The sequence below is a fragment of the Portunus trituberculatus genome, chromosome 25 (genome assembly GCF_017591435.1).
Source record: "Portunus trituberculatus isolate SZX2019 chromosome 25, ASM1759143v1, whole genome shotgun sequence".
Taxonomy (NCBI): domain Eukaryota; kingdom Metazoa; phylum Arthropoda; class Malacostraca; order Decapoda; family Portunidae; genus Portunus; species Portunus trituberculatus.
Window position 1 is genome coordinate 18,594,205 of NC_059279.1, and position 27,500 is coordinate 18,621,704.

The following is a 27,500-nucleotide window of genomic DNA, read 5'->3' on the forward strand; positions in this document are numbered from 1 at the left end:
TTAGTATGTATGTCGCTTTTATCTTTTCATATGAGTATCTGAAAATATGTGTGTATGGATGTAGATATGTATGTATGTGCATTTTTTTTTTTTTTTATATATATATATATATATATATATATATATATATATATATATATATATATATATATATATATATATATATATATATATATATATATATATATATATATATATATATATATATATATATATATATATATATATATATATATATATATATATATATATATATATATATATATATATATATATATATATATATATATATATATATATATATATATATATATATATATATATATATATATATATATATATATATATATATATATATATATATGTATATATAAATGTATGTATTGCTTCGTCCTCTTGGGCGAAATAAGGTTATTATTATTATTGTTATTATTACTATTATTATTATTATTATTATTATTATTATTATTATTATTATTATTATTATTATTATTATTAATAATATTATTGTTGTTATTATTATTACTATTATTATTATTATTAATATTATTATTATCATCATTATTATTATTATTATCATTATTATTATTATTATCATTATTATTATTATTATTATTATTATTATTATCATTATTATTATTATTATTATTATTATTATTATTATTATTATTATTATTATTATTATTATTATTATTATTATTATTATTATTATTATTATTATTATTATTATTATTATTATTATTATTATTATTATTATTATTATTATTATTATTATTATTACTATTATTAGCGTTATTTTGCTTTCTTTATCAGTCAATATTGTGGTTACCATGTGAGTATCCCTTACAAGCCAAGTCTGCTGTTTTTCTCCGGCTCTGTTATCTTATCTATTAGTCTTATGATGGCCCACTGTACATTTTTATCATCCTGGGCGGCCTTTCGGTCTTATTCTCTTATATGTCACGTGGTACCAATGTATTGTTATAGTGGTATGTTATATTCGTACACTAATCAGTGAAGATAAGCGGCGGAAGCGAGATGTAACAATAGGAACCTGTGTAGCCTACAGTGCACCGATGCGCCTGCCAAGCGTGCCAGGTTGCTGACTAAGCCATGACCAGCAGCAGCAGAATGAACAAGTTTCAAACGAGCGAGTCATAATCTGAAGAATTGGCTATGTATCCTGGTGTGTAGTTCCCTTGCATAAAAAAATATACACCCTGGTAAGTTCTGTTACGATCATTACCCACTCCCACTACAGCTACTATGTCACGTAATCACCACTACCACCACCACCACCTCTACCACCTTCAAGTTACGATCGTCTCACCCAAAACTACTTGACGACATCTGCCTTCCGCCCTCATGTGAACTCTTGTTATTGCCAGTATTACAATACGCTGGCACCACGTGACAGATGAAAGACCAGGGCCGAGGGACCGCCGAGGAGCAGTCATCATAAGACTAACAGATAAGAAAACAGAGAGAGAGAGAGAGAGAAGCAGCACAGAACTGTCAGAGCAGAGAGGGTGAATACAGTGTAGGCGTCTGTCACAGCTGGTACTCGTGAGTACAGCGTAACAGTTGTGCAGTCCAGAGTGAAATGTTAATGTTGCATAGCTGCAACATTGACATTAACATTTGTGTAGAATGTGTTTTGTTACTGAGTGTTAGCTGCTTGAAGACATTAGAATCAGAAATGTTATGATTAAGTGTTCGAGATTTTGAATAAAGATTAACTGAACAAAGACTAATCTGATATCACGTAACTTTCATTGCTGTGTATAATTGCCGGAAGATTTAGCTGTGTGATAGCAGAGGTTGTTGACATATTCGTAAAGTTTATCAAACTCATCCAGTTTTCTTCAACTCATCACATTCTTGAAGACACAAGTGTGCCTTGATTAAGTGAAACGCGCCTCGCATAATTAGAGATGCAAGCAGATAACACTGTAGGATACTGACAAACTGTAGCACACACACACACACACACACACACACACACACACACACACACACACACACACACACACACACATACACACACACACATACACACACACACACACACACTTGAGGCTTTGAGGTGCAGTGATTTGCAGTATGAATTTCCTCCGTTCAGATCATATGAACTAGGAATGATAAACAACCTCATGAAACTCATTGAGACAAATTATTACCTTGATGAACACCAATAGGACACAGAAAAACACAGGAACTGTCAAATACTAAGGCTGAAAAGCATACAACAACCAACCCAATAGTAAAAACAATCAATTATTAATAAAACCAGAGATAGAGTGAAATATAACCTAGTGACTTTTAGCAACTTATGAGAGATAAATCGCTGGTGACTTTCGACAACATGCTCTGCCGAGGCGGGGCGCGTATGTCAGCGATCGTCAGGCATCACAGGCGGGGCAGTGTGCGTACTGACTTTTAAGGGTGCAGACGTTGCAGCGGGTAAGACTTGCCGCTTCCTTTACAGAGAGAGAAGAGAAACGCGCAAGATTGACGTATGGAGTGGACGTTCCTTCTGTGGTGACACTCGGGGTCCATGCTGACCATTGCACTCCTAGCTCCTCTGGCTTCAGAAATGGATATCTTAAGCTGTGACACTCTGGGATTTAAGTCTTAAGGTCTGTGAAGTAATACAACACAAACACACACACAAACACACTCACACACACCCACACACACAAACACTCATTCACACACACACACACACACACACACACACACACACACACACACACACACACACACACACACACACACACACACACACTACAAGCAGCTCATGTCAGTTAATCAAGGCAATATCCTCATGATGAAGCGATGGTTTGTTATCCGACACTGTGTCCGTGACACCGTAACCTTCACTTTCTCTTCCTCACGGATGGCAAACTGAACAGAAAGTTTGACCGGCCACAGTGGGTCAGAATAGCGAACCTCCTGATGGTTTGTCTAATTCTGTCCATTCAGCAATCACACTTGATAAATACCAAGGGAAGATTTCTCATATCCATTTTCCATTTCACAGCAAGAATGGCGAACAATCTTTTTACAGAGATGCAAGACAAGGATGGGAGACAACGAAGTACAAGCAGCAGCACACCAGCTGGTCCTCTTGCAAATGTAGAGAGCGAGATAAAGTTAATGAAAGAAGAGATGGACGGGGAGGATAAAGGCGAAACGCCCAGCCTGACTTGCCTCGAGGACATCATGGACACGGTTGGCTCGCGAGGCCGCTGGAATGTACTCCTCTTCCTGGTCTGCTCCTTCGGTGAGTGAAGGACGTGCGGCCATCACGCTTAGCACTGTCAGCCTCTTTCGTCTTGCTTCACAAGGTAGGGAAAGCTTTTGGAAATTTCTTTTACTAACAAGATTCCATATTTTGTGGTTCTAACATCGTAAAAGTGTGCTGTTAATTAGTGTTTCTCCTTCGCTGATCTGTAATGCCACTGCATCTCTGTCCTCTGTCTCCTTCGGCAGCCTCGCTGCTCAACGCTTTCATCACCATGTCCTACCAGTTCTTTGGCGTCACCCCAGATCACTGGTGCCGGGTGGACTCTCTCAAGGAGGCCAACTGGACCGACCAACAAATCCTGAACCTTGCCATTCCCTTTGAGTAAGTCCAAGTCCCCACTCAATTCTTCACTACCAAGACAGTCCTCCTTGTCGTGCAACAATAATGTTCAGCCTTAATCAATTAAGGCACTTGATCTTTTCTTACATTTGATATTTCATCGTGACATAGCTTATACTGGATCACGATTCTTGGGTCAGTGTCCCAAGCTTGATCATCCGGGGAGAGAGAGAGAGAGAGAGAGAGAGAGAGAGAGAGAGAGAGAGAGAGAGAGAGAGAGAGAGAGAGAGAGAGAGAGAAAGTGTGTGTGTGTGTGTGTGTGTGTGTGTGTGTGTGTGTGTGTGTGTGTGTGTGTGTGTGCATGTGTGTGCACAATCATCCACTAAGACTAAACACACACGCCCCAGCAACAAGACGGGGCTGCACGCCAAGTGTCACATGTATGACTACAACTACACAAAGGCAGCGCTGCTGGGCTACGACGCCTCCCTGACCCAGCATTATGACCTCGCCGACCAGGACACTCCACGGGTCGTCTCCTGCAGCGCGCGAGACTTCAACCTGACCCAGCATGAGTCTTCCGTGGTGACTGAGGTGGGCGCGAGAGAGCCTCTGGGCCTCCTGCAGGGGTAGATTCTAAACATTTAACATGATTTGTGACTCACGCTGGACGTAGAGACCATTTACCTGTGGGTCAATGTGAGGAATCACCTCATCTTTTCTGTGTTTTTTTTTTTTTTTTTTTTTTTAATGTTGTGACCTACAACGCCTGTAGATAACTTGAACAGTATTGGAAGCGCTGTTAAGCTTCCACCCATTAGTGGCGCAGGCAGTTTTATTTATAATGATACCCATACTAGGGCCCTTATCACCACCCAAGCGCATCTTTGGTGTAACTACTTAGAACCTGGGTATCATGGTGACATGTAGGTAACTTTAAACCACTCGACAAATGACAACGTACCAAGGCGATACGTGGCAGAATACGAACCTATACGTGGACATCTGCCCGATCCCACGCTCACCACCTTATCCACTACGCCACCGCCTTCCTATTATCAGACTTCTAGTTGTGTGTTCCAAAATAATTATCAAATACTCATGAATGAAATAGAAGTCTTTGTAACAGTTATTCGTTTGCAATAGTTTTTTTTTTAAACAATTTGTTTGTTGTATAAAATAATAATCGATAGTCTTCGTAACATGGACATTCAAAATATTGGTCTATATGACCAGTGAAGTAATTACAAAGTGCGGTCAGTCTGTCCTTCACTTAATATATAGTCTATTTTTCTTTTCTTTCCTTTGTTACGTGCAGCTTTCCTTTGTGAATCAAGGCAGAGCCGGCGCCTCACAACGATAATATTAGTTTCGCCATATGGGAACCGTTACCCCGCGAGGATGATGGCCTTCCCAGGCCCAAGCTTCAGATCGTGGCCAGAATTCGAATCCGTGCCTTTGAGGAGCCATCAGACCCCAAGCCTAGACATCAGCACTGTACAACGGCGACTCTTTTTCATTAAGCATAGTATTACTATAACATGGTGAAGATATCTAAAAGAAAATCGAATCTATCAAGAGACCAGTGAAGAATTATGCTTCAAGATGAGCACATGAGGCGTGCAGAGCTATCAACTGTCTGTTCCCTTTTGGCTTATAGCTTAACGTTTCCAGAGTCAAAAAAAATCTCATTTTCTCGACTATTTCATTCAGTATGGTTGCATCTGGGTGCCTCATATCATGACAGCACATTGAGTATAGTCAAGTTTTCTATGTATAGAATAATACAAGCGACATTTCATTTCTGCAATACTCATTTTGGCTTATCCATTTTCTGTGTTTATGTTGCACCTTCGTGTACGTTAATAATTATTAACACCCACTGGCGCAGTGGGACCTGGTGTGCGATCGGCGAGTGCTGTACTCCACCACACAAGCTGCCAATCAGATCGGCTACATCATCTCCTCGGTCTTAACGCCCCTCTTCACTGACAGGTGAGCATGTGTGTGTGTGTGTGTGTGTGTGTGTGTGTGTGTGTGTGTGTGTGTGTGTGTGTGTGTGTGTGTATTCATTCCATATTAAAGTAGAGATCCCATTTGGCTTTTCCTCCCCCGTCTCATCACAAATAACGGCCTACATCACACCATCTCTATCTAAGATTTGCCTCTCCTCCATAACTTACTCATCCGTCCAATGAACAGTCCATGTGATCCTTTCTTTGTCTCTGCTGACGATCAAGGAAGGAAAAGTGGAATCCTACCCTTGCCATCCCACCGCCGTTAGCTGTGCTCTTCAGACAAGAACTACAGTAATGTGTGAAGGCAAAATCTTACTTTTCTCTAGCTAGTCAAATGAGATTCCACAAAGCTCAATGCAGTGTTTCGGATCGTCTCCTCTGATGCTTGTTCCCCTTCCCAGATGTTGCCTACTCGTACCTACATATATAGTTTATCCCTTCATGGTTACTGTGTCTTTTGGATATGTTTTGTAGTCCGTTGCAAGAAACTTCATTCTCATTTTCCCATTCCTCTTATGGGTGCAAAGATAGATAAATTAATTAATCAATAAATCAAATATATAAGTAGATAAGTAAATGAATAAGAAAACAACGTAATAGCTAAAGAAAGAATTAAAACAATATCCAGAGCCAGTAACATCTGTCCACTACTCCACCCCAAGGTTTGGCCGCCGCCCCGTGGCCCTGTGTGTGTCTGCCCTAGCTCTGCTGCAGGGCCTGGTCAGCTGCTCCTCCCCCTCCATTGAACTCTTCATCATCCTCAAGTGCACCCTCTCGGCTGCCACATTTTCACTCGTTACCTGCAGCTTTCTTATTTGTGAGTAAATAAAATATATATATATATATATATATATATATATATATATATATATATATATATATATATATATATATATATATATATATATATATATATATATATATATATATATATATATATATATATATATATATATATATATATATATATATATATATATATATATATATATATATATATATATATATATATATATATATATATATATATATATATATATATATTATATATATATATATATATATATATAGTATATATATATATATATATATATATATATTTATTTATCTATTCATTTATTTATTTATTTATACCGTGTATATTGATGTTAGTTTTCTTTTCCAGAAATGAGCTCCTAAAATGTCAATCTGATGGTTCTGATGGCTGTAGTTTTATTTCCAGTTTCTATTTCTAATCTAAAACTCGTAGTTTTGATAGAAATAATTAGCTTTCTAATGATCTGAATGCAGACACACTGGATGCACAATTTCGCTAAAGAAAACAAAAGCAAGTACACAGCCGGAAAGTTCAAGTGTCTGTGTTGTTGCCGCAGTGATGGAGGTCTGCACCCCGTCAACACGTTCCACCTTCGGAAGCTTGTTTGGTTTGGCCTGGGCCGCGGGCTGCATGATGCTGCCTGGGATAGCCTACCTCGTGAGGCCTTGGCGCTCCCTGCAGGCTGCTCTCTCTCTGCCCAACTTCATTTTCCTGCTGTCGTGGAGGTGAGGGAGAGGATGAGGAGGAGGAGGAGGAAACGTCTCTTTGAAGAGCTTGTCTCCGAACAGAGGCAAAAGCACTAGACAAAGATTACGGGATAAGTGTCTTACTACCTCCTTCTTGAAAGAGTTCAGCTTACAGGAATGTAGAGGTGTGGAAATACAGGAGAAGGCAGGAATTTTCACAGTATAACAGAGAAGGGATGAGTAACTGGGAATGATGCTTAACTCATGCATTAGAGAAGTGAACAGAATGGGGGTGGGAAAAGAAGAAAATTTTATGCAGCAAGGCTGTTTTTGGTTCCTCCATGTTTAAAACAGCAATATGAGTGGATACTCATACTCCGTACATGGATGGATAAGGCCCCTGTACATGTAGAGTTAGCAGACTGGAGGGAGAAGGAATGAGAAAAGCTGGCAGAGATTACTCGGAACGTCTAACTTCATAGAAGCTGGTTTAGATAGAGATGAGGTGTGAAGCTTCCAGTTTAGGTTTCAAATAAAGAACAGACCGAGGAGGTTCAGTAGATGAGTATGACAACTTAGTGTCATTGAAGGAGAGGGGATAGTTGTCTGGAAGGTTAGGTTGAGACGACACATGACTACAACAGCATTCTGCAGGTTTCTGCCGGAGTCCCCTCGCTGGCTGCTGCTGCAGGATCGTTACGAAGACACTGAGAAGTTGGTGGCAAGGATCGCCGCTACTAACCGCACAAAGGTTCCTTCCAGGGACGTCCTGCGAGCCGCCCTCACACGCTTCAGCCATCAGGTGACTGGTACATTACTACTAAGTTTACCAGACGATGCGTGACCGCTGAGCGCTTCCCCAGGAGTAGGAGGTTAAAGGTAATGGCGTCTTGTTGCAGATGCGGTCTAAGCAAGATCAGCGTGACCTTGACAATGTTAAGGAAGAAAGTGAACACAAACTTAGAAATAAGATGTCGGCGTCGCTGCGTTACGTGCTGTCCCCGTACAGCACTCCAAAGCTCGCCAGTAGGATGTGTCTGCTCCTGATGGCGTGGATCTTCACAGCTTGTACATACTACGGCATCTCCCTCAATGCCAACAACATCAGGTAATACAAGAAAATGCTCCGCTTCAATGGTCTCTCTCTCTCTCTCTCTCTCTCTCTCTCTCTCTCTCTCTCTCTCTCTCTCTAGTGTCTACCAACTCAAAAGCAAAGTAGATTTCATCCTTCGACACAGTCGTTTGACCAGTTACCGGTGTAAAGTGCAAACATTAAAACAAGTGGAAATAAACAAAGTTTTCGGAGGTAACCAAGAGTTCTAGGAAAGGGCCTTTGTAATCATAGTCACTGTGTCGCGCCGCGCACTCCTACTCTCTCTCTCTCTCTCTCTCTCTCTCTCTCTCTCTCTCTCTCTTCAATTACTTTACTTTGTGGATTTGATCAATAAATTCGTGCCCTCACCACCTTTCCCCACAGTTATTTATTACTCAATCCCTCCTGGCTGCTCTAGGTGAGTAATTGGTTGTATACTCGTTCTTTTGTTAATGGTTAAGTTATTTGCCTTAGTAACTAAAGCGCGTGTAAAATATCTTAAAGTGACAAGACAGGCTGAATTATAAGGACACCGTTTCTATCTTGATAACTCTGACATCAATTAAAGATTCTATTCACAAAAGAAAGTCAATTGCATTATCATTTTCATGTTACGGATTTTCTGCGAGGGAAACACATTTCTTTCTGAACACATCCAAACTTATCAGAGAAAATAAAGTTTCAGCCAAAGAAAAAATCAACACGAATACGTATGGTGTAATAATTAAGACAACTTCATTTTCTTGTTAGCGTGGACCCTTACTTGTACATGTTCCTCGGTGGCGTGTGTGAGGTGCCTGCCTACATACTGCTACTGGTGCTCATGGTGTGGGCAGGCCGCCGTCCATCGCTCTGTGGTCTGTTCCTCATCTGTGGCTTGTGTATCGCTGTCAACGCCGCCCTCATGTTCGCCTTCACTAGTGGTAAGGAGAGGCGAAGAGAGGAGAAAGGAAGAGAGAGTGGCTGATGATGGATGGACAAGTCAGTTTCTTACTTTTTCTCCTTTGTGATCGTCTTCCGTCTCTTAAGGAGAAGAGGCACAATCACATTGCAACATATCATTTTTATATTAATACTTTTCCCGGGGGAGGCAAGGCACACACTAGGACCCTTGTCTTGTATTTGTTCTTCATATTTGTCAGTAACGGGTCATTCCTCTACGTAGTGTTCTTCCTGCTCACTTTTCTCATACGAGTTCACTGATCACTTGTGATTCTTGGGTCGCAGTTCCCATGTCAGCCAAGATCATCCTATTGCTGCTGGGGAAGATGGCTGTGGCCGCAGCCTTTCAACTTGTGTACCTCTTTACCGCCGAGCTCTTCACCACCCAGCAACGTTCACTCGCCATCTGCCATTGTTGTTTCGCTGGGAGGCTTGGCAGCATTGCTTCCCCGTACATCAACGATATACTGGTGAGGGACTAGTAGTTTTTTTTTTTTCTTTTTCTTTTTTTTTTTTTACGGTAAGACCTATAGCGCTTGTAGGCACACTTGCGCTGTTCAGTTTCCGCCCATTAGTGGCGCAGGCAATTCTATTTATAGTGGTACCCATATTAGGGCACATATCACCACTCAAGCTCATCTTGAGTGTATCCACCTAGAACCTGGGTATCATGGTGATATGTAGGTAACTTTAAACCTCTCGACAAATGGCAGTGTTTTAAGGCTGTACGTGGTGGGATTCGAACCTACGCGTGGACGTCTGCCCGATCCCACGCTCACCACCTTATCCAATACGCCACCGCCTCCCTCATACTAGTAGGTAGTAGCTGCTACCTACTACCTGTTATACCTGCTGGCACCGCACAACCCAACCTGTGTGTGTGTGTGTGTGTGTGTGTGTGTGTGTGTGTGTGTGTGTGTGTGTGTGTGTGTGTGTGTGTGTGTGTGTGTGTGTGTGTGAGAGTGAGAGAGAGAGAGAGAGAGAGAGAGAGAGAGAGAGAGAGAGAGAGAGAGAGAGAGAGAGAGAGAGAGAGAGAGAGAGATATGCTAGATAGTTTAACAAATACGATTAAATATGTATATTGAATTTGTTAAGCATTTCGTTATATTATCAAGTTATTATAATGTGATTTGTAACTCTCTCTCTCTCTCTCTCTCTCTCTCTCTCTCTCTCTCTCTCTCTCTCTCTCTCTCTCTCTCTCTCTCTCTCTCTCTCTCTCTCTCTCTCTCTCTCTCTCTTTCTCTCTCTGTTTCAGGGAGAGACAGCGGTATGGGCTCCGTCAGCAGTGTTCTCCCTGATGGCACTTCTCTCCGCCTTTGTCTCCTTTCCTCTCCCGGAGACTTTGAACAAGAACCTTCCTGAGACAGACCGTGACCTCGCCCAGTCCGAGGAGGAGGAAGACGACTCAAGGAACCCCCTTTCAAGTGACCCTTCTGTGTAAAATGAACTGTGAATCACCTGCAGACGTTGTTCAGAAGCGGCAATACCGATTCCAGCAGAGAGGAAAGCTTAACTAAACAGGCTCATCAGGTTGATCGGGTCTGCTTGTACCTTCACCTGTCACCCGGCCGATAAATGCCCACAGTAACATTGGGACTAACAGAGTGTGGGAGAGGAAGACCGTTTTAGGACCACGAGAATACTTTTATGATTACAGAGTCTCGATGTTGCAGTTTGGTATTGTAGTTGACTTTATTTTCTCCACTCAAGGCTTTATAACGACACCTATTGGAAAGGGTGACGCACGCACGCACGAGCGCACGCACGCACACACACACACACACACACACACACACAGAGAGAGAGAGAGAGAGAGAGAGAGAGAGAGAGAGAGAAGAGAGGGGGTAGGGGTTAGATGGAAGTGATAGGGAAGGGGTATGAGGTGTGGACACAAGAAGGAAGTGGGGATGGGATCATGGTGAGGCGGACGACATGAAGTGTGCTTGAGAAAGGGAAGTGTGATTTCTGGCCAGTGATATTTACCTATGAGAATCCTTGAGTTGACATGTCACTCTCGGTAAAAGTAAGGGTAGGAAGGCTGTCTCATCATACACCGGCACTAAATGCAAAGAACATTGAAAAATAGAATATATAAAAATAAATTAAATGTTTTATATCTTTCACTGTTCTATTTATTCTTCTCAAGGACTAAAAATCCCAACATTCTTATAAAATTTCCGCGCACTAAGGTCTACGAGTTCTGCTGCTGATGTTAAAAAGAAGACACACAATCCTATCAGACTTCATTAAATCAAAAAAACAACTTTCCTCAATTAATTGGCTCAAAGAATATAACTCAAGGACTGCCTCTTCTTTCTGTTAATCAACTAGATGTAGTTTTTCCATAACGTAGTGAACAGCAAGTGCCAAGAAGAAACAACTCGGGCCACTGGTGCAGTGTCCCATACAACATACTGCAATAGGGAGGAGAACAATTTTCTACGAACACACGTGACTGACAACATAACTGTTTCCTCAGTGACGATATGGACACTTACGTACCTGTTCAGCATCCGTCACGGCGTGTTCGAGGTGGCTGAGTGTGTGCCGCACTCTGTGGCTGCTATAATGGCCTCCTTATGTTCATCTGTGCCTCTATCATGTTCTGCAGGAGCCGGGGTCTTCCTGCCACCAGAACATGTTATTTGGGATAACCATGCGGCATTTTTTGTGTGACACTGGCCTAAGGGCTGATACAGCTGACTCGCGGCCAGGGAGGAGAGAGAGACAGTGTTTGCGCCCCTGTTCTCCTTCGTGATCGCTCTTTGTCTCTGCAGGGACGGAAAGCACTGCTACAATCTATAACTAATAATTATGATATTCATCTCGCCATTCTATTACTTCTGTTCCCCTCGATCCCCACCACGTCTTTTTCGTCACTCCACCACGCACACGCTCACCGCTCACTGCCACTTCCTGAGGCACTGGAGCCTTGTTTGGCACCGCCCCCTACATCTCACATGATTACATCACCACTTCTCGAGGCTCCGAACACTATTACAGTATTTATGAACCGCCTCGTCTCGAGTTTTTCATGAAATTTACAATCTATGGCTATTTTTGGACACGTATCGAAAAAGCTTTGTTTAGGAAAGTGGTGGCGCAGTGGATAAGGTGGTGAGCGTGGGATCAGGTAGACGTTCAAGCGTAGGTTCGAATCCCACCACATACCGCTTTGAAGCTATGTCATTTGTCGAGTGTAAAGTTACCTACATGTCACTATAATACCCAGGTTCTAGGTGGTTACACCAAAGATGCGCTTGGGTGGTGACATGGGCCTTAATATGGGTACCACTATAAATAAAATTGACTGCGCCTCTAATGGCGGAAGCTAAACAGCGCTTCCCACAAGTGTGCCTACAGGTGCTATAGACCATAACGTAAAAAAAAAAAAAAAAATCAGCAACGAAGATATGTTGTATTCGTCGGATTTTTTCTTTATTTCTTCCAGCACTAATAATGTATAACTTTAGTCAAGCTGTGATAACACTAACTGAAAGTTTAAGAACAGCCATGGTGGCCGCAGTAACCTACATAAAGTAGTCATGCCATGTCAACCAACCTTTTACACATGATAACTAAGACAGACAACTAGTATTAGTATTGTAACACATCCGAATTGCTGTTGGAAGGAATGTAGGCCAACGGAGTTCATCTCGAGGATGAGGGCCTGAGTAGTTCTCCCTCCTGAGTCCTGACGATCAGTTTGGGACGCATATAACGTACACACGAACATACACGGTGAATCAGTAGGAATAATGTTCACCTACGGCTTGATTCACTGCAGTATTATACATTCACTCAAGTGTTACGCTGTGGCATTCTAGTCTACACGCGCATGTTTGTATGAATGACTAAAATTATTTATGATGGCTACATTTTTTTCTTGGATTTGACAGAGAAGGGAATGGAGGCCAGAGGAGGCGGAGGGAAGTGAAGCGGTGGTAGTTTTAAACCCACTCAAGCCACCATCGCTTGCTTTTGTAATGATGAAAAAAACGAAATCCTTAGATATGTGGAAGAATACACCGCAGACGACCATAACGTTAAATGTGCGTGTTCTTCTTATTGACTTACAACCTAGACCTAATTGATAGGCTTATATATGCAAAATATATATCATTCATCGAGGTGCATAATAAATCTACTTAAGGAACTAACTCATTATTCACAGACGATGGACAAGCGACGTTAAGTGCGCAGTGGTACACAGTGCACACCCGCCGTATGACTGCTCCCACGGTCGCACCTCCGTGATTTGTAGATGTACAGAGGATTGTTTTTATCTTTCCTGGAAGTATTGTTGTCTCATAATACTAACCAAATGTTAACTTAATCAGTTTATTGGCTTATGGTGCTCAGTTATACTTATGAAGGCTACGTCATAACAATTTCAGTAAGATAATTAGCCACGTAGTTATTAAGAAATTACCTAGAGCAGCTAGTGCAGTTCCCTACCCGTATTCCTGACCGCCTTGTGAAACCACTCTCCACTTTTTGCTAATTACCCATTAACTCTGCTTGTTCTCGTGCTGTCAATGATAGAGAGGCGGCTCACAAACGGTTCCGTAGCCATCCAACTGCTGAAACTCATGCCCTATATATTTCTGCCCGTAATCATGCCAAATCTATTCTCCAACTTACTAAAAACTCTTTCATCAATAGAAAATGTCAAAGTCTTTCCAATTCTAACTCCTCTCGAGATTTCTGGCATCTAGCCAATAATATCTCTAACAACTTTACTTCTTCGTCTTTCCCTCCTTTACTTCATCCAGATGGCTCTACAGCTGTCTCTTCTTTTCTAAAGCTGAACTCTTCGCTCAAACCTTTGCTACCAACTCAACTTTGGATGATTCTGGGCATATTCCTCCTACTCCTCCACCCTCTGACTACTTCATCCCTAAAATTAAAATTCTTTATAAAGACGTTTTCCTGGCCCTCTCTGGCCTTGATTCTCGGAAGGCTTACGGTCCGGATGGAGTCCCTCCTGTTGTTCTCAAAAACTGTGCTTCCGACTAAACCCACCAAAACTTATATCACATAAGAGAGAGAGAGAGAGAGAGAGAGAGAGAGAGAGAGAGACGTGCTAAAAACAAGGTGCGAGTTTCGTTACGTTCAGCCTCGCAGTTCCGGAGATAGTAGACATACATGAAGTAATGGGTAGACGGACACTGGTAGCTTGGCTGGCCATCTGACAGTGCCGTTCATTCCTGAACAAAACTTTACTCATCGGTCTGCCCATAACAACTTGGTACTGTTCATGCTCCAACTTAGTACTTATACTCATATGTAGTCTTTATATATATATATATATATATATATATATATATATATATATATATATATATATATATATATATATATATATATATATATATATATATATATCACTTACATACTTAATTTGTAAATTTAATATCTAACTTTTTTTATTTGTCAACTTGATCATAAAAACCCTGTAAATTAAATTTGTATTTTTTTTTTTCATTATTTCTAACAATTACATCTATGAACTTCATCTATAAAACTCATCGGCATATCTAATATACAACCATGAAAGAAACAACCAGACAGACAAGAGCAGCGTGAGGTTGTGTTCTAATGAGTGGTCTTGCTGATGTCATAGAGCATGCCAGTCACCTTGTCAATGAACTTTACAGCGTTCGCCTCCGTGATGAATCCTGACGATATATGCGGCTGGATCATCACTTGATCCCGGAAACGGACAACCACATTCGTCATCCCGAAATCTGTTTTGGTGAGCGGTGAACAGGTACAAAAATCAGTCAGTTGAATGTGCTTCCCATTGCCGAAAGACTCAGTCCGAGGAGAATATATATTGACATAGAAAAAGTCATATATAACCTTCTGCTTACGATCAGGCATCGCTGCCAGCATCATGTGATCCAGCATTCTGTCCTGCAAAGGACCATTCGTGTTGAGATGATTGCGGAACTTGGTGTCGTATTCTACAACATACTTCCAGAAATTCTTCCTGACATTGCAAGGCGTCTCCATAGTATGAGTCATGTTGCAAGCATGGTATCCCCACACTATTGATTTCACATCACTCTTGTACCGCCGTGTATCAACAGAATGGCAGGTGGAGATCGTGTAGGAGTCTCGCACCACTCCAGCCTCACGCACCAATTCCACCAGCGCCGCATTCATCAATCCTCCGAAACCTGAACTGAAGGTGACTTTATGTGCCTTGCACTTGGCGATAAACACCTGCAGGAGTTTATGGTCCAGGATCTTCATGGGTAGGGCGACAGTGTCAGGATAAGGTTCCTGTGGCTCTCCAAAAGCCTCAGTGATTAGAGGAACTCTGGTCTTGTGTTTGGAAACTTCTTCCAGGAGTGCCTTCAACCTCTGTGGATCCTTCTCCAAGGTTTCCCTAATCTTGGCCTCAATTACCCTGTCTTCATTCCTGTCACGCAGCTCACCAATTGGCTTGTCATTGACTTGAGCTCCATCCAGCATGTCATCCAGGAGTGTGAAGAAGACCTGCTGCATGCTCATTATGCTTATACCATCAGTGACCGTGTGATTACAATTGAAGACAAGGTGGTACTGGTAAGGGAAGGCATCCTTGACCTGAGGCAATTTGCAAGGCTCTTCAGGTGGACAGACCACCAGCCGGGCAGCCCACAGTGGGCCCTCAGCCACATTGTAGGCAGCATTTTCCCTGCTCTTCACCACATCCCACAGGGAGCCATCCCTCAGCACCTATACGAGATTAAATGCTGTCAGCTTGTACAGTGGCAGAACGTGCAATACACTATTTTTGACACACTGCATTACCAACAAAAATCAGGCATGAAGAAACGCAGTAACTTATGAAATTAAGGAATTTGTCATTGATAACACAGAAACACACAGAAAAGTTTTATCTCATTAGCCTTCCGTTCATTACCTGAAAGTCAATCTTAGCCATCGTGTCCATGTCAGCGACCCACATGCGTCCATCTCGTTGCGGGAGACAAACCTGGAGGAACTCCACTTTCCTGAAAATCAAGACGGGAAGTTAGGTATATATCAGACCATAATGATACATGAAGAGAGAAATTCTGCTTCACTCCCTCACGCTACACTCTGCACCTAAGCACCTGACTTTTGTGCCTGAAACAAATAATTAGGTAGAGGGGATCCTCGCAATTCGACAAGGTTAGGGCGGTTTTACATCGGTCGAATCAGCGTTTATTCGAATCGTAAAGCAATTTTTCCCATAAGATACTTAAGAATTAAGGGGAGATAGGGACCAACCTCCAGCCAAGTCCCCTCAAAACATCACTATAACCTTTAGAAAACACTGACTTACACTAAATCAGCACTATTAAAGGCTTAATTTATATCTAACTTTTTTTTTTATCAAACACATTAGGATTCTGTACAGTACATTTTTGTAAATAAAAACACTTGCAGCGGTCTCGCGGTACTTGTCCCTGTTCTTCAAAATTGTTAATACTATTATATTGATCTAGGGACACTGACAACGATACTGTGAGTTATACCTGCCTCACACTTTCTTATAAGTTCAAGTTTATCTTTGAAAGGCAGGAAATTGTGCTTCTTAGGGCTGGGGCTGGAGGTGGCTTTCCGTTGTCTTGAGTCAGCCGAAGCGAAAATTTTTGTCCAATTAAAGATCTATGGATTCTAATTAACTGTTATAATCAAATTAATTTTCTTGTTAACTGGAATGATGTTATAATCTCAAATCAATAGAATCTTGATAAGTAGATGTAAATATATATATATATATATATATATATATATATATATATATATATATATATATATATATATATATATATATATATATATATATATATATATATATATATATATATATATATATATATATATATATATATATATATATATATATAGCCTTTTTTTTTTTTTTTTTTTCCTCCTAATCTAGCAGTGAAAAGTAGTTCAGTTGTTTATTTACATTTCTCTGGCACTGCGACGTTCCAAGGCTTCTCTTCCAAGGAACAACTGGCCAAGATGAGCAGCTCTGTTGTTTATGAGTGGACAAAGCTGTCTCAAGAGTTTCTCATAGGGAGCATTAAAGGCCAAAAATAGCAGGCTTGCTGGGGTGAAGGGGCCACCATGTTTATTTACAGTTGACAAACGCGACAAAGGCGGAAGCGAGCTTGTGTGATGACCCGTGTCGACAAAAACTGAGTCTTCAGAAAGTTGACAGAAAAAGTTCACGGAAAAGTGTTAGTGTGGCACCGCCTGCGACGCACAAGGTAGCGTTGGTTTACACTTTCGCCTGGCGGGTTTGCGGCCAATTTGGGGTGGCGGCGTATTTGACCGGGTGGGTGGCGCGTGAGATATGAATGTCGAATTGGCGAGTCAGTCGGTTGAACCTTAAGGATTGGGTAATAATTAACCGAGTTCGAACTGACGATAATTTGAACTGCGAACGGTCGAATCGCGAGGATCCCCTGTAAACTAATATATTGAGTTATCAGAATTAACTTCCCTTATTTTCAAGTTACATACACTTTGAAATATACCTCTGTTGTCAGTAAGTGAATCAATACTGTAGGTATATGGTTTTGTAAGCAGAATCTAAATCTGTCATCAGTGAAGCATTTTTTTTTTTTTTTTTTTTTTTTGTAGAGCATCTTCCCATCCCATTCCTTGCTCTCTCTCTCTCTCTCTCTCTCTCTCACTTTTGGAGGTGCATCAGGGCCTCTTCAAACAGATCAGGAGTCAATGGACGCGCTGTGTTGAGCGTGAGGCCACTCACGGAGTTATAAAACCCAATCTCTACTTTGTGGGCCATCAGCTTCACCAAACGGTCAGCTTCATATCGCCACTTGCTCCCACTGCATCTGCAAGTGTCATGTCAGCTTTAGACATTCAGAGGAACTGATTTGAATTCAGGATGAATTTGCCATGATAAACATTTCCACGCGGAATCGGACCATATCAGGACTCGTTATGAAAGAGCGACACTAAAAGCCTTATCAAGGTAGTGGCGATCTCTCAAGGCTCAAGAGCGTTGCCACTAGAAGCTGTGCAGTACATATACACATCACAATGTTAGGTTTGATGTGTGGATAGAGAAAGTAACAGAAAGAATTTGCTTTAATATCCCAAAGTGCGTTGTGGCATGGATGAAACTTGAAGGAACTAGGTTCTATATACTGTTAATCAAATCTATCTTACCGTGTTCATTTGTACTAGTTCCACTCTTTTTCTGAACTCAGATATACAGCAAAGACTTCCACCCCTCTCACATGCCAATGTTACCTCTGGGAGGAGGAGAAATTTCGGCGGCAGTGTTGCTGGTTCCCGGCACTGCCCATTGCAGCGACAGCCCCGCCCCGCCACCACACAGCCAATGCTCTGTACCTCACCGCCTGCACCTGCACCGCCATGTCCAAGGTTCTCTGCGCACACTGAACAGGACCAGAAATGATAGGTTGTTGACACCGAAACACACACTCTGTAGTGTTCAGTATGTTAATATATTCTAACATAAATGTGTATGATGGGCAATCTCTGAAATGTTCGAAATGGGTTGCATGTGGCGAGTAGCATGCTATCATTTTCCCACTGTACCCACCAAAAGAAAGCCACAACAGGTAATGTAGACAAAGTTGTTTCTAACGATCAAGATTGTCATTGGGATATGCATACAGTAGGTAGGCCACTGAAGATACTGCAGACCACCAGCGCGTACTTTTCTCACCAGGAATCTTGACGCAGGACTAAGAATTTTTCAAAGGAAATGATGACAAATATCTCCCATCCATTCCTAACAATACTAAAATATAGTGAATACTGATTGCCTGACATCCAGACACTCATACATATCCCTGAATGGAGTACATTTTTTTTCTTTAACTCAGATATTTGTGTATAATACATGTATCAAACCTGACCCAAATGTTTTATGAGCCAGGTTACAATTACAATATACAATTACAATTATGTTATTTCCCTGTGTTAAAATCAGTAGAGGGAGGTGACAAGCAACCCACTTCATACTTTTAATTTCAAGGCAATTGGTTTTGTTTGGGGATAATATCCTGGAGAAGGTTCTCTGGTTTGCAGACAGATTCTCTCTTGGGACAAAGGTGTTTTAATTCACACTTCAGTAATGTGTTATGAACATATACATAATGTTTGTGCTTATCATCAGGGCCTGTGTACATCAGGGCACCTCATCTTGACCCTGTGAGACCATGCTTATCCACTTGGATCTGAATCTTGGTCTTCAATGTGAATCAATTTAATTTTCTAGTCACCTGAATAAGTATTCACTAATTTAAAGGTTACCTTTCTTGTGACATTCATGAGTTGGACGCCTTGCCGTTGGTTCACTAGCACAACCACGAGGCAGCGAGCAGCTGACGAGGCCCAGGACCATAACTAACTCTTGGAGTCTGGACCATGAAAAACACTCCTCACCACCAGACCACCACACTACCACCAACCCTACCAATCCTAATATACTTTCCACACCTCAATGCACAACAAGACAACTCAAGATCTCAATAATGAATTCTCTTGTATTTACTGAAATACATGATCCTTATGTGTGACTGATACAAGTTTATGTAGACCTTTAAAGATACAACTTTACCTTTCTGACATGAAAAGTTTACATAAATGTTACATCATTTAAACTATTACAAAAAATACAATATCAAAATTAAGATGAAAATAAAATTATATAATATCTTATTATTAGTAATAATTGCATATTCTTAGTGAAATCACAATAGGCTAAGCAATTCATCTTGTAATTTGCCTCACTCGAGCAAACACATCATACACAGCAAGCAAAATAGTAGTAAGAACACTGAATGGCTTCCACTTGCAGTACAATGCAAAGAACCCCACCCTGCCCATTATCATCCCAGTCATGCACGCTGACCCGAAACACAATAATAATAATAATAATAATAATAATAATAATAATAATAATAATAATAATAATAATAATAATAATAATAATAATAATAATAATAATAATAATAATAATAATAATAATAAATAATAATAGTAATAATAATTAATAAATAATAATTACTATTATTAATAACAAAGGCAATCATGAAGGTATAGGGCACATCTCACTGCCTATAATTTAAATTTCCTAATTTAGTCAAACACTTCCCAAGAGAAGCACACTTGAAAAAAACTTCAGTACACTCCGAAGTTCACAAATACAAAAAAAGAACAATTCCGTGATACTGCACTTCACTGCTAACTAGGAGAACTTGATGCCTTGCTTTCCTTTCCCCACCAGGCCAGTGCCACAACACTGCTGGCCACAAGGCTGCCCTACAACACTGTAGGGAACCACAACTAAAACAAAACTGACTCATCACAAAAAATGAAAGCACTTTCAAACTTATTTGAAATAAAATAACAATAAAAATACATAAATATTGATCCTCACATCCTGCAGAAACTAACAGTAATTGTGAAACACAAAAAAGGCTGAAGTAGTAACCCATATATATATATATATATATATATATATATATATATATATATATATATATATATATATATATATATATATATATATATATATATATATGGATATTCAAACAAAACAATTGCACTAAATTGATAAGTTCTAATTAATACTAGTAAGTATGCCCTTTACAACTAAATTTGGAGTTTTGTAAGGCCAAACATGTTCAACCTGTGAAACTAACGTCACTGTTTTAGGTCTCATAAATGACAGAACAAATCTTAACTTTTATCAAGTCTTCATATCGAATAATATTCCTTCCATGAATAACTTGCTGCTTGTGACGTTCCAGGAAGTATCCAAAGCACTATTGTAGGAACTCAATCTTACCCTCAGGTGATAAGTTCAAAGCTGAAAGGAAAGTAAAGCCAGCAACAGGATTTGCCTGGCCTGCTGTCTCTTCTTCCTTCACACTGACTGAGTTCATATCTGCAAGAAAAAAAAAAAAAATCCAATAACTTGTTATCAGGGAATTATCTCACTTTATCATGATATAAAAACATCAGCAATCTGAGATGTCTGAGTGAAGGGGGTACAATATTTGATTCACTTCAGTCATGCTTGTCAAGGCTACAACCTTGATACTTACAAATGAGCTGCTTTTTTTTTCATAAAACATTTAAAAAAACATTTTATTATCCCTTTACAATTGGTTAAACAAAACAATTTCATAATTGTAGAAGTAGGGAGCCCATATGAAGCAAAAATTGCTTTTCGGGCAGAAGTGGGAAATTGGTGAAGGATAATAGCAGAATAATAATAATAATAATAATAATAATAATAATAATAATAATAATAATAATTATTATAATAAAAACAATAATAATAATAACAAAAATAATAATAATGATAATAGTAATAATATTAATAATAAATATAGGAAGATAGTTACAGAGTAACAGTTAAAACTAAACCATAAAGGAGTTACACTTGATACAATAATAATTAAGGAAACTGAGGACACATTGAGGAGAAGGACATGGACATACATTTAATATTTGAGAAGTATATACTTCTTGAATTGTTTTTTAAAAGAATGAATCCAGGGTAGATCTTGTATATTGTTGGGGATACTATTCCAGGTTTTGGGTCCAAGATAGGAAAGAGAATGTTGGAAGAGTGTTAGGTTATGAGAAGGTACATGTAGATTATCATGGGCACGGGTCAAGTAAGCATGATGGGTTTGTAAGGCTACGGTTGTGTTACTCTTGGTCTTTTTATACATGTATATACCTATTTGTAATTTATTTAAATCAAAAAGTTTTAGACAATTTGTTTCTCTAAAGAGAGGTTGTGTGTGAGCTAAGTAATCACTGTTTGTTATTTTCTTATAATTTTCTTTTGCAGTTTAAACAGGGGTAGCAAATGTGTAGGGTAGGTGCTGCACCAGATAGGTGTACAGTAATGCAAGCGTGATAATACATGGGCATTATATATCAATTTCAAAACATGAATAGGCATTAACCCCTTTGCCACAAGGGCGCCGCCCCGCCCCACCCAGTGTACAAGCTGAAACCTGTCGCGCACGCTGCCACTACGCACTCAATTAACTCATGTTTTCACTCATTTTCTATGGTCATATGTCTTTATTTTTATGTTCAACAGATAGTAGACACCTCATTGAAGGTTATGGTAGGCTTCGTTTGTTTGTGTTAGGTTCAGCTGCCTCACATCGATAGCGTAAATTTAGGTTACGTTTACGTATGTAAAAAAATATTTTATGGCCTGAATATTTCTGACATACGCTTCATTGATGTCTCTACTATATGCTGAGCAAAAAAAAAGTATATATATATATATATATATATATATATATATATATATATATATATATATATATATATATATATATATATATATATATATATATATATATATATATATATATATATATATATATATATATATATATATATATATATATATATATATATATATATATATATATATATATATATATATATATATATATATATATATATATATATATATATATATATATATATATATATATATATATAAGGTGCAAACCCACTTGAATGGGTGGAAGCGTGGGTTGCTGCTCGCCCGCCCTGCACACCACCCGCATCTCCCATTACACCACCAAGTACACCACCAGTGTCGCCTCACACCTTTACCCCAATTACGTAATTAGATTATGTTCTTTGCTCAACAATAATAATAATAACAATAATAATGTAATAATACCGTATTGTATTACCAATAGGCAATGTACTAATTTACAAAATAATAATAACATATATTATAATGCATAATTATATTATTATTATTATTATTATTATAATCGTACTCACATTCACATGGCCGATGATGGGCTTGAGTGGCTTGGTGGGGAGGGGAGGGGGGGAGGATTAGTGGGTGCCAGTGCCACTGGGACCCGGCTGTGGCTCCCATGGCTTGGGCTTGGGCCCACCCCTGGTCAACCACAGGCTCTACATCATCGCCTATGTCATCATATGTGTCATAATCACAGTCACTCTCACAACTATCATCACTATCCTCACTATCCCCTGGCACATATTCCGGGTCAGAGTCTGACGCTTGGTCAGACATGGCAAGTTAGTAGGGCAAAATACACTATGGTAGTAAAATCCTCCGTACGCATGCTCACTAAGGCAAAAAGAATACTGAATGCTTAGCAGGACATAATGAGTGGCTAATGAGCGATGACGTGTCATATGGCGTCACACCTATCTCAATGCCCATTGGCTAGAGGGGTATTGTAAGTGGAGTCATGCATGACTCACGTACATCCCAGGGTAGCATACAAGCCAAAGAAACAAAGAAACGAAATAATACAAGCATGTACTTGCCCCTATACGATTGTAAGGCGCGATATCGTACATGCGTACGAGGTTGTATGCGCGTACGAGGGCCCATACCTCGTACACGCATACGAGCTTGTATTTAAAGGGTTAATTCTTTTATTTGGGATAGCAAAGACACTAGCCTGGATAATGTAAGTATTTGGTTTGTTATATGATACTTAAAGGTCATTGCATCATCACATGTTATGCCTAATAAAGTATGTTTATTAGTTCTGTGTATAATGTCCTGGCCAAAAAATAATGATAGAAGCACTGTTGGGGGTTTATTAGTAAACAACATATAGATTATAGAACATACATCACTTTAAGCAGTTTACTGACATCACTTGAGCCTTACAAATGATTTGTCTGGTAGTCGAGGGGAATAAGTATAAAGGGTCTTTACACCTGCAAATATTTTCCCTTTTCTGCACAAGTTAATCCCACAATATCCCACAAGCTATGGACAATATTTTATCCTTTTCTAACACTTCAACCTTAAAGCAACAGACAAATCCATACAATGATCAGCTTCATAAGTTTATTTCTTACATCACTAGCATGATGCCAAGAAAATCTTATCATATCTGAAAGGGTAAGCAAGATGGTCATGTGACACTGGTGGCAAGTTTGTCAGTATTGGATCCAATTTGCTCATAAGTTCATATGCTGGAAAGCACCTGAATATGGTGGAAGAAGTGGTCCCCACCAATCATTACTTACAAGTATTAATACATGATGGAATGACTGTCAATGTCATCATGAATAAGAATGTATAAACATAGACATCTTGCCTAGGTTATTATCTTCCAGAAGGTGTCTACTGTTACACAGGCATTGGTGCAGATAGATGCAGGATGCTCACTATGGTGACATCAAAATGTTGATTGTAAAGCAGCACATTACCTTGCTGAGGAAGATACAGGGCCAGGCAGGGCAGCCCCAGGAACTGCCTTGGAATTGGTCGAATGTTGGTGTGACAGACTTTGTCAGTATTGCCATAGTCCACAAAGATGACCTGGCAGTGGGTGGTGTCTGCTGCAACACACAGTGCCCGGTACCATCTGCCATCTCCTGGGTGGGCATCATGGCCATCAAGTTAAAAAAGGTCACACTGGTTTAAAGTGATTATGAAGCAGTACATTGCTTACAGCCTCCTTACATGTACAGTGACATGACCTGTTTGGCTACGTAAAAATTTAATACTGACCTGGATTACGGAGAAAATTTATTAGTTGAATAAAGGACAAAATTTCCAATAATAAAAAATCCCTCTCCCTGATTCCATTAGTGTCCACACCACACCTGCACACCAACCCACTCTATGCTCCCAAGCATACCAATTTGAAATCAGAGAGTTCACTACCTTTAACAAATTTTGCAAGGCACGCTTCCCCTCGCCTGGGACGAAACGTGGAGGTGGGGCTGCCCTCACACTGCTGGTTAATCTCCACAGACATCTCCTCCAGCTGAAGTAACAGGTCCACTGTATTCTAGGGGAAAATGAAGTGATTAATTACAAAGCTTAAAACTGTCACAAACATTAGGGATCAAGTGTATGTAGTGTGGACAGACTGCTGTGTTTGGGAATAATGATGAATAATGACATGCATGCAAGATGCTCTTAACATTATCATGGGGAGAGAACACAAAAGGTTAGATACAATAGGAGTGAGTAAAGAGGGACACGGCAATCTTTTCCACTGCATGTGAAAGACACATGTTGCTATTCTGGAATCCTAAAACCCACTGCCAACATACAAATACATTATCTTGCTATTTCCAGCCTGCTTCATGCAAGAATCATTTCATGAAAAAAAAAAAAAAACATCTCACACAACAGATTTCAGATCACTGTTTTCAAGGCCTGCCAATCACAACGCTAATACTAAGGACACACACAAACAAGATGCTCACCATGGCAATGACATAACAGGATGGAGATTTGTCAGCCTCAGAGGATGCCAACTTGCAGCTCACATTTCTTGATGAAGAATGGCCATCATCACACTCCTCTGGTGATCCTGTATGTGAAAAAAGCAATGGTTCTCAACAAATGAAACATGAACACCAATAGCAGTAAGATGATCTTCACCTGAATAGGGAAAAAGACACTAGTAACTATCTGCTCATATCACTGTTTTGAATTCCTGATGACAAAATCACAAATACTGCCAATAGTTTAACAGGTTTGCTTTATGCAACAAACACAAGCACACACACAATTTTGTGGTTGATACCTGGAACATGAGAATTGCAATACTTAATTCACCAACATTGGTACATAAAACATTTGGCCCAAACTCATACCCTTGTCAGGACTGATGATGACGCCATTTTCTTTCTGGGAATCATTCCTCCTTACATCCGCTTCTCTCTGAGATGGACTGGCTTCCTTGGGTCTGGTGGCAGCCGGTGCAGCACAGTCTGGGTCAGTGTTCTCCCTGACGGCAGGTGAGACAGCAGCCTCTGGTTTAGGGGAGGAGGCAGCTGGTGGGGCTGGAGACGCAGTGGCCTGCAGGAGTGGTCCAAGAATATACTCAGCAACAACGGTGTTGCTTTCGTCTTGATCTTCACACAAAGCAACTTTTGTGTACAATCCCTTCTTGGCAATAACTTTGAATTTTAAAGTATTGTCCACTTGAACCATTCTTTTTAACTTGTCCTGAACTTGGTCTTCAATTTTACTGTGGAGCCTGGCCAAGAATGCCAGTTCAGGGAGGTCAGAGAAAGGTCCTTCTGGAACTGGCTTCACCTGTTTCACGGCTTCTTTATTCCCAAAGTCCACGTAACAAACGTTGTAGGTGGACCCCTCTACTTCCAGGACACGTGCTCTGTACCAGGTCTCCTCTGTGGGGGAGTAAGCAGCTACAAGAGACCCAATCTGCGGCTTAAAATCGACACCTGCTGGGGCTGTGCTTAAAATCTCATGTGCCTCATTGAATATGCACGATACAGCCTCAACCACAATGACAGCAGTGAACTGCTCATAACTGGCTGACAAGCTGATAAAACCATTGTAGATTTCCCCTACCTCCAACAAGCTCCCAAAGTTCTGCTGACTCTCAGAAGCAATTGAAGAGTTTGTCGTATCAGGTAAAGCTGAAGCTGATTCTTCATTGCTGGCCGACTCTCCAGGTGTCCTTGCTACAGCACTGGGAGGAACAGCTGATTTCTCTGGCGTTGGAATCTTAGGCAAGCATTTCAGGTCATTGGCAGATGCATTGCTCTCTACATTATTACAATCTTTGGATATTTCTGCAAGGCTTTTCTTTGGGATTGAATATTTTAGACTAAGACTTTCATCTAATTCTTCCTGGAATGCTATAGTTTTGCCCACAACATTTTCACCTGCAATACTTCTCTTTGGAGACACATCATGTCCTCCCACAATCCTACCATCCATCATATTAGTCCTCTTGAGCATTGCACCCCTTCCTGCACTGCAACTTCCCTCATCTGTAAGGCCTTTAAGCACATCACCCCTGCCGCAACTGTAGCCGTTCTCTGTCACGTCCAGCCTGCTAGGCATGCTTCCCATGCTCCTCACTGCTGGCTCCATACAACTCTTCTGCCCAGAACAAAGACCCATCTCATCCCCCATTCTCCCAGCAATGTCCTTCTCCTGTGTCATTCTCCCAGTGATGTTCTTCTGTGTCATTCCCCCAATATCCCTCTCCAGTCTATCAGCAATGGAGGAGGAGGATAAAGGAGTGGAAGTGGACACCTTGACAGCACTGGAATCTCTGGTGGACACGTCACCACCTGTTCCATACCGCAGGTTACTCTTTACCTTCTGTGGAACATCCAAAACCCTGCCAAGGAAAACCTTCATTATAAATTTATGTACCTTTCATTTTCTTTCCTTAATTTTTCCCGAGACAATCATTTAGCACCAATGAACTTTGCCCCTTGCACTAAGGAGGCTCTATCATAGAAAATGTAAAGGACACTTCCACACAATGTTCTTAAATTTACATGTTCAGTTCACATGATACACATTTTCCTCACACAA

The 27,500-nt window shown here is 40.2% G+C and overlaps 2 protein-coding genes across 11 annotated transcripts in view; one reads left to right on the forward strand and one right to left on the reverse strand.

Annotated features, from left to right (window-relative positions):
- Positions 1–2,382: 2,382 nt before the first annotated feature.
- On the forward strand, positions 2,383–11,265 carry LOC123508917 (organic cation transporter protein-like). Of its 7 annotated transcripts, none has more exons than XM_045262945.1 (12): positions 2,383–2,463; positions 3,071–3,286; positions 3,496–3,631; positions 3,997–4,183; positions 5,481–5,584; positions 6,270–6,424; positions 6,981–7,149; positions 7,765–7,912; positions 8,010–8,218; positions 8,997–9,184; positions 9,431–9,615; positions 10,401–11,265. In XM_045262945.1, the coding sequence occupies exons 2-12, from the start codon at positions 3,073–3,075 to the stop codon at positions 10,584–10,586; spliced, it is 1,881 nt and encodes a 626-aa protein (XP_045118880.1). In that variant the 5' UTR covers positions 2,383–2,463; positions 3,071–3,072; the 3' UTR covers positions 10,587–11,265. The 7 variants fall into 7 exon arrangements, with proteins under 7 accessions (XP_045118880.1, XP_045118877.1, XP_045118876.1 ...); XM_045262942.1 differs by having other exon boundaries at positions 2,391–2,463; positions 3,044–3,286; XM_045262941.1 differs by having other exon boundaries at positions 2,402–2,639; positions 3,044–3,286.
- Positions 11,266–15,731: 4,466 nt separating this feature from the next.
- Positions 15,732–27,500, reverse strand: part of LOC123508843 — a 16,461-nt gene continuing 4,692 nt past the window's right edge. For 2 of the 4 annotated variants that reach the window (XM_045262786.1, XM_045262787.1), the window contains exons 8-14: positions 25,796–27,300; positions 25,403–25,509; positions 24,852–24,978; positions 24,392–24,559; positions 20,988–21,086; positions 18,416–18,564; positions 17,838–17,994 (exon numbers count right to left, since the gene is read on the reverse strand). In XM_045262786.1, coding sequence (XP_045118721.1) covers positions 17,968–17,994; positions 18,416–18,564; positions 20,988–21,086; positions 24,392–24,559; positions 24,852–24,978; positions 25,403–25,509; positions 25,796–27,300 — 2,182 coding nt within the window. In that variant the 3' untranslated portion in view covers positions 17,838–17,967. Of the gene's footprint in view, positions 15,875–16,061; positions 16,153–17,837; positions 17,995–18,415; positions 18,565–18,586; positions 19,555–20,987; positions 21,087–24,391; positions 24,560–24,851; positions 24,979–25,402; positions 25,510–25,795; positions 27,301–27,500 lie in introns of those variants that run through there. The other 2 variants (XM_045262788.1, XM_045262789.1) reach the window with 2 other exon arrangements.

Coding starts and splice junctions, on each gene's coding strand:
- LOC123508917 (XM_045262942.1), top strand. CDS start 3,049: ATGGCGAACAATCTTTTTACAGAGATGCAAGACAAGGATGGGAGACAA. Junction 3,632..3,996: donor AACCTTGCCATTCCCTTTGA/GTAAGTCCAAGT, acceptor CACACGCCCCAG/CAACAAGACGGGGCTGCACG. Junction 5,585..6,269: donor ACGCCCCTCTTCACTGACAG/GTGAGCATGTGT, acceptor CTCCACCCCAAG/GTTTGGCCGCCGCCCCGTGG.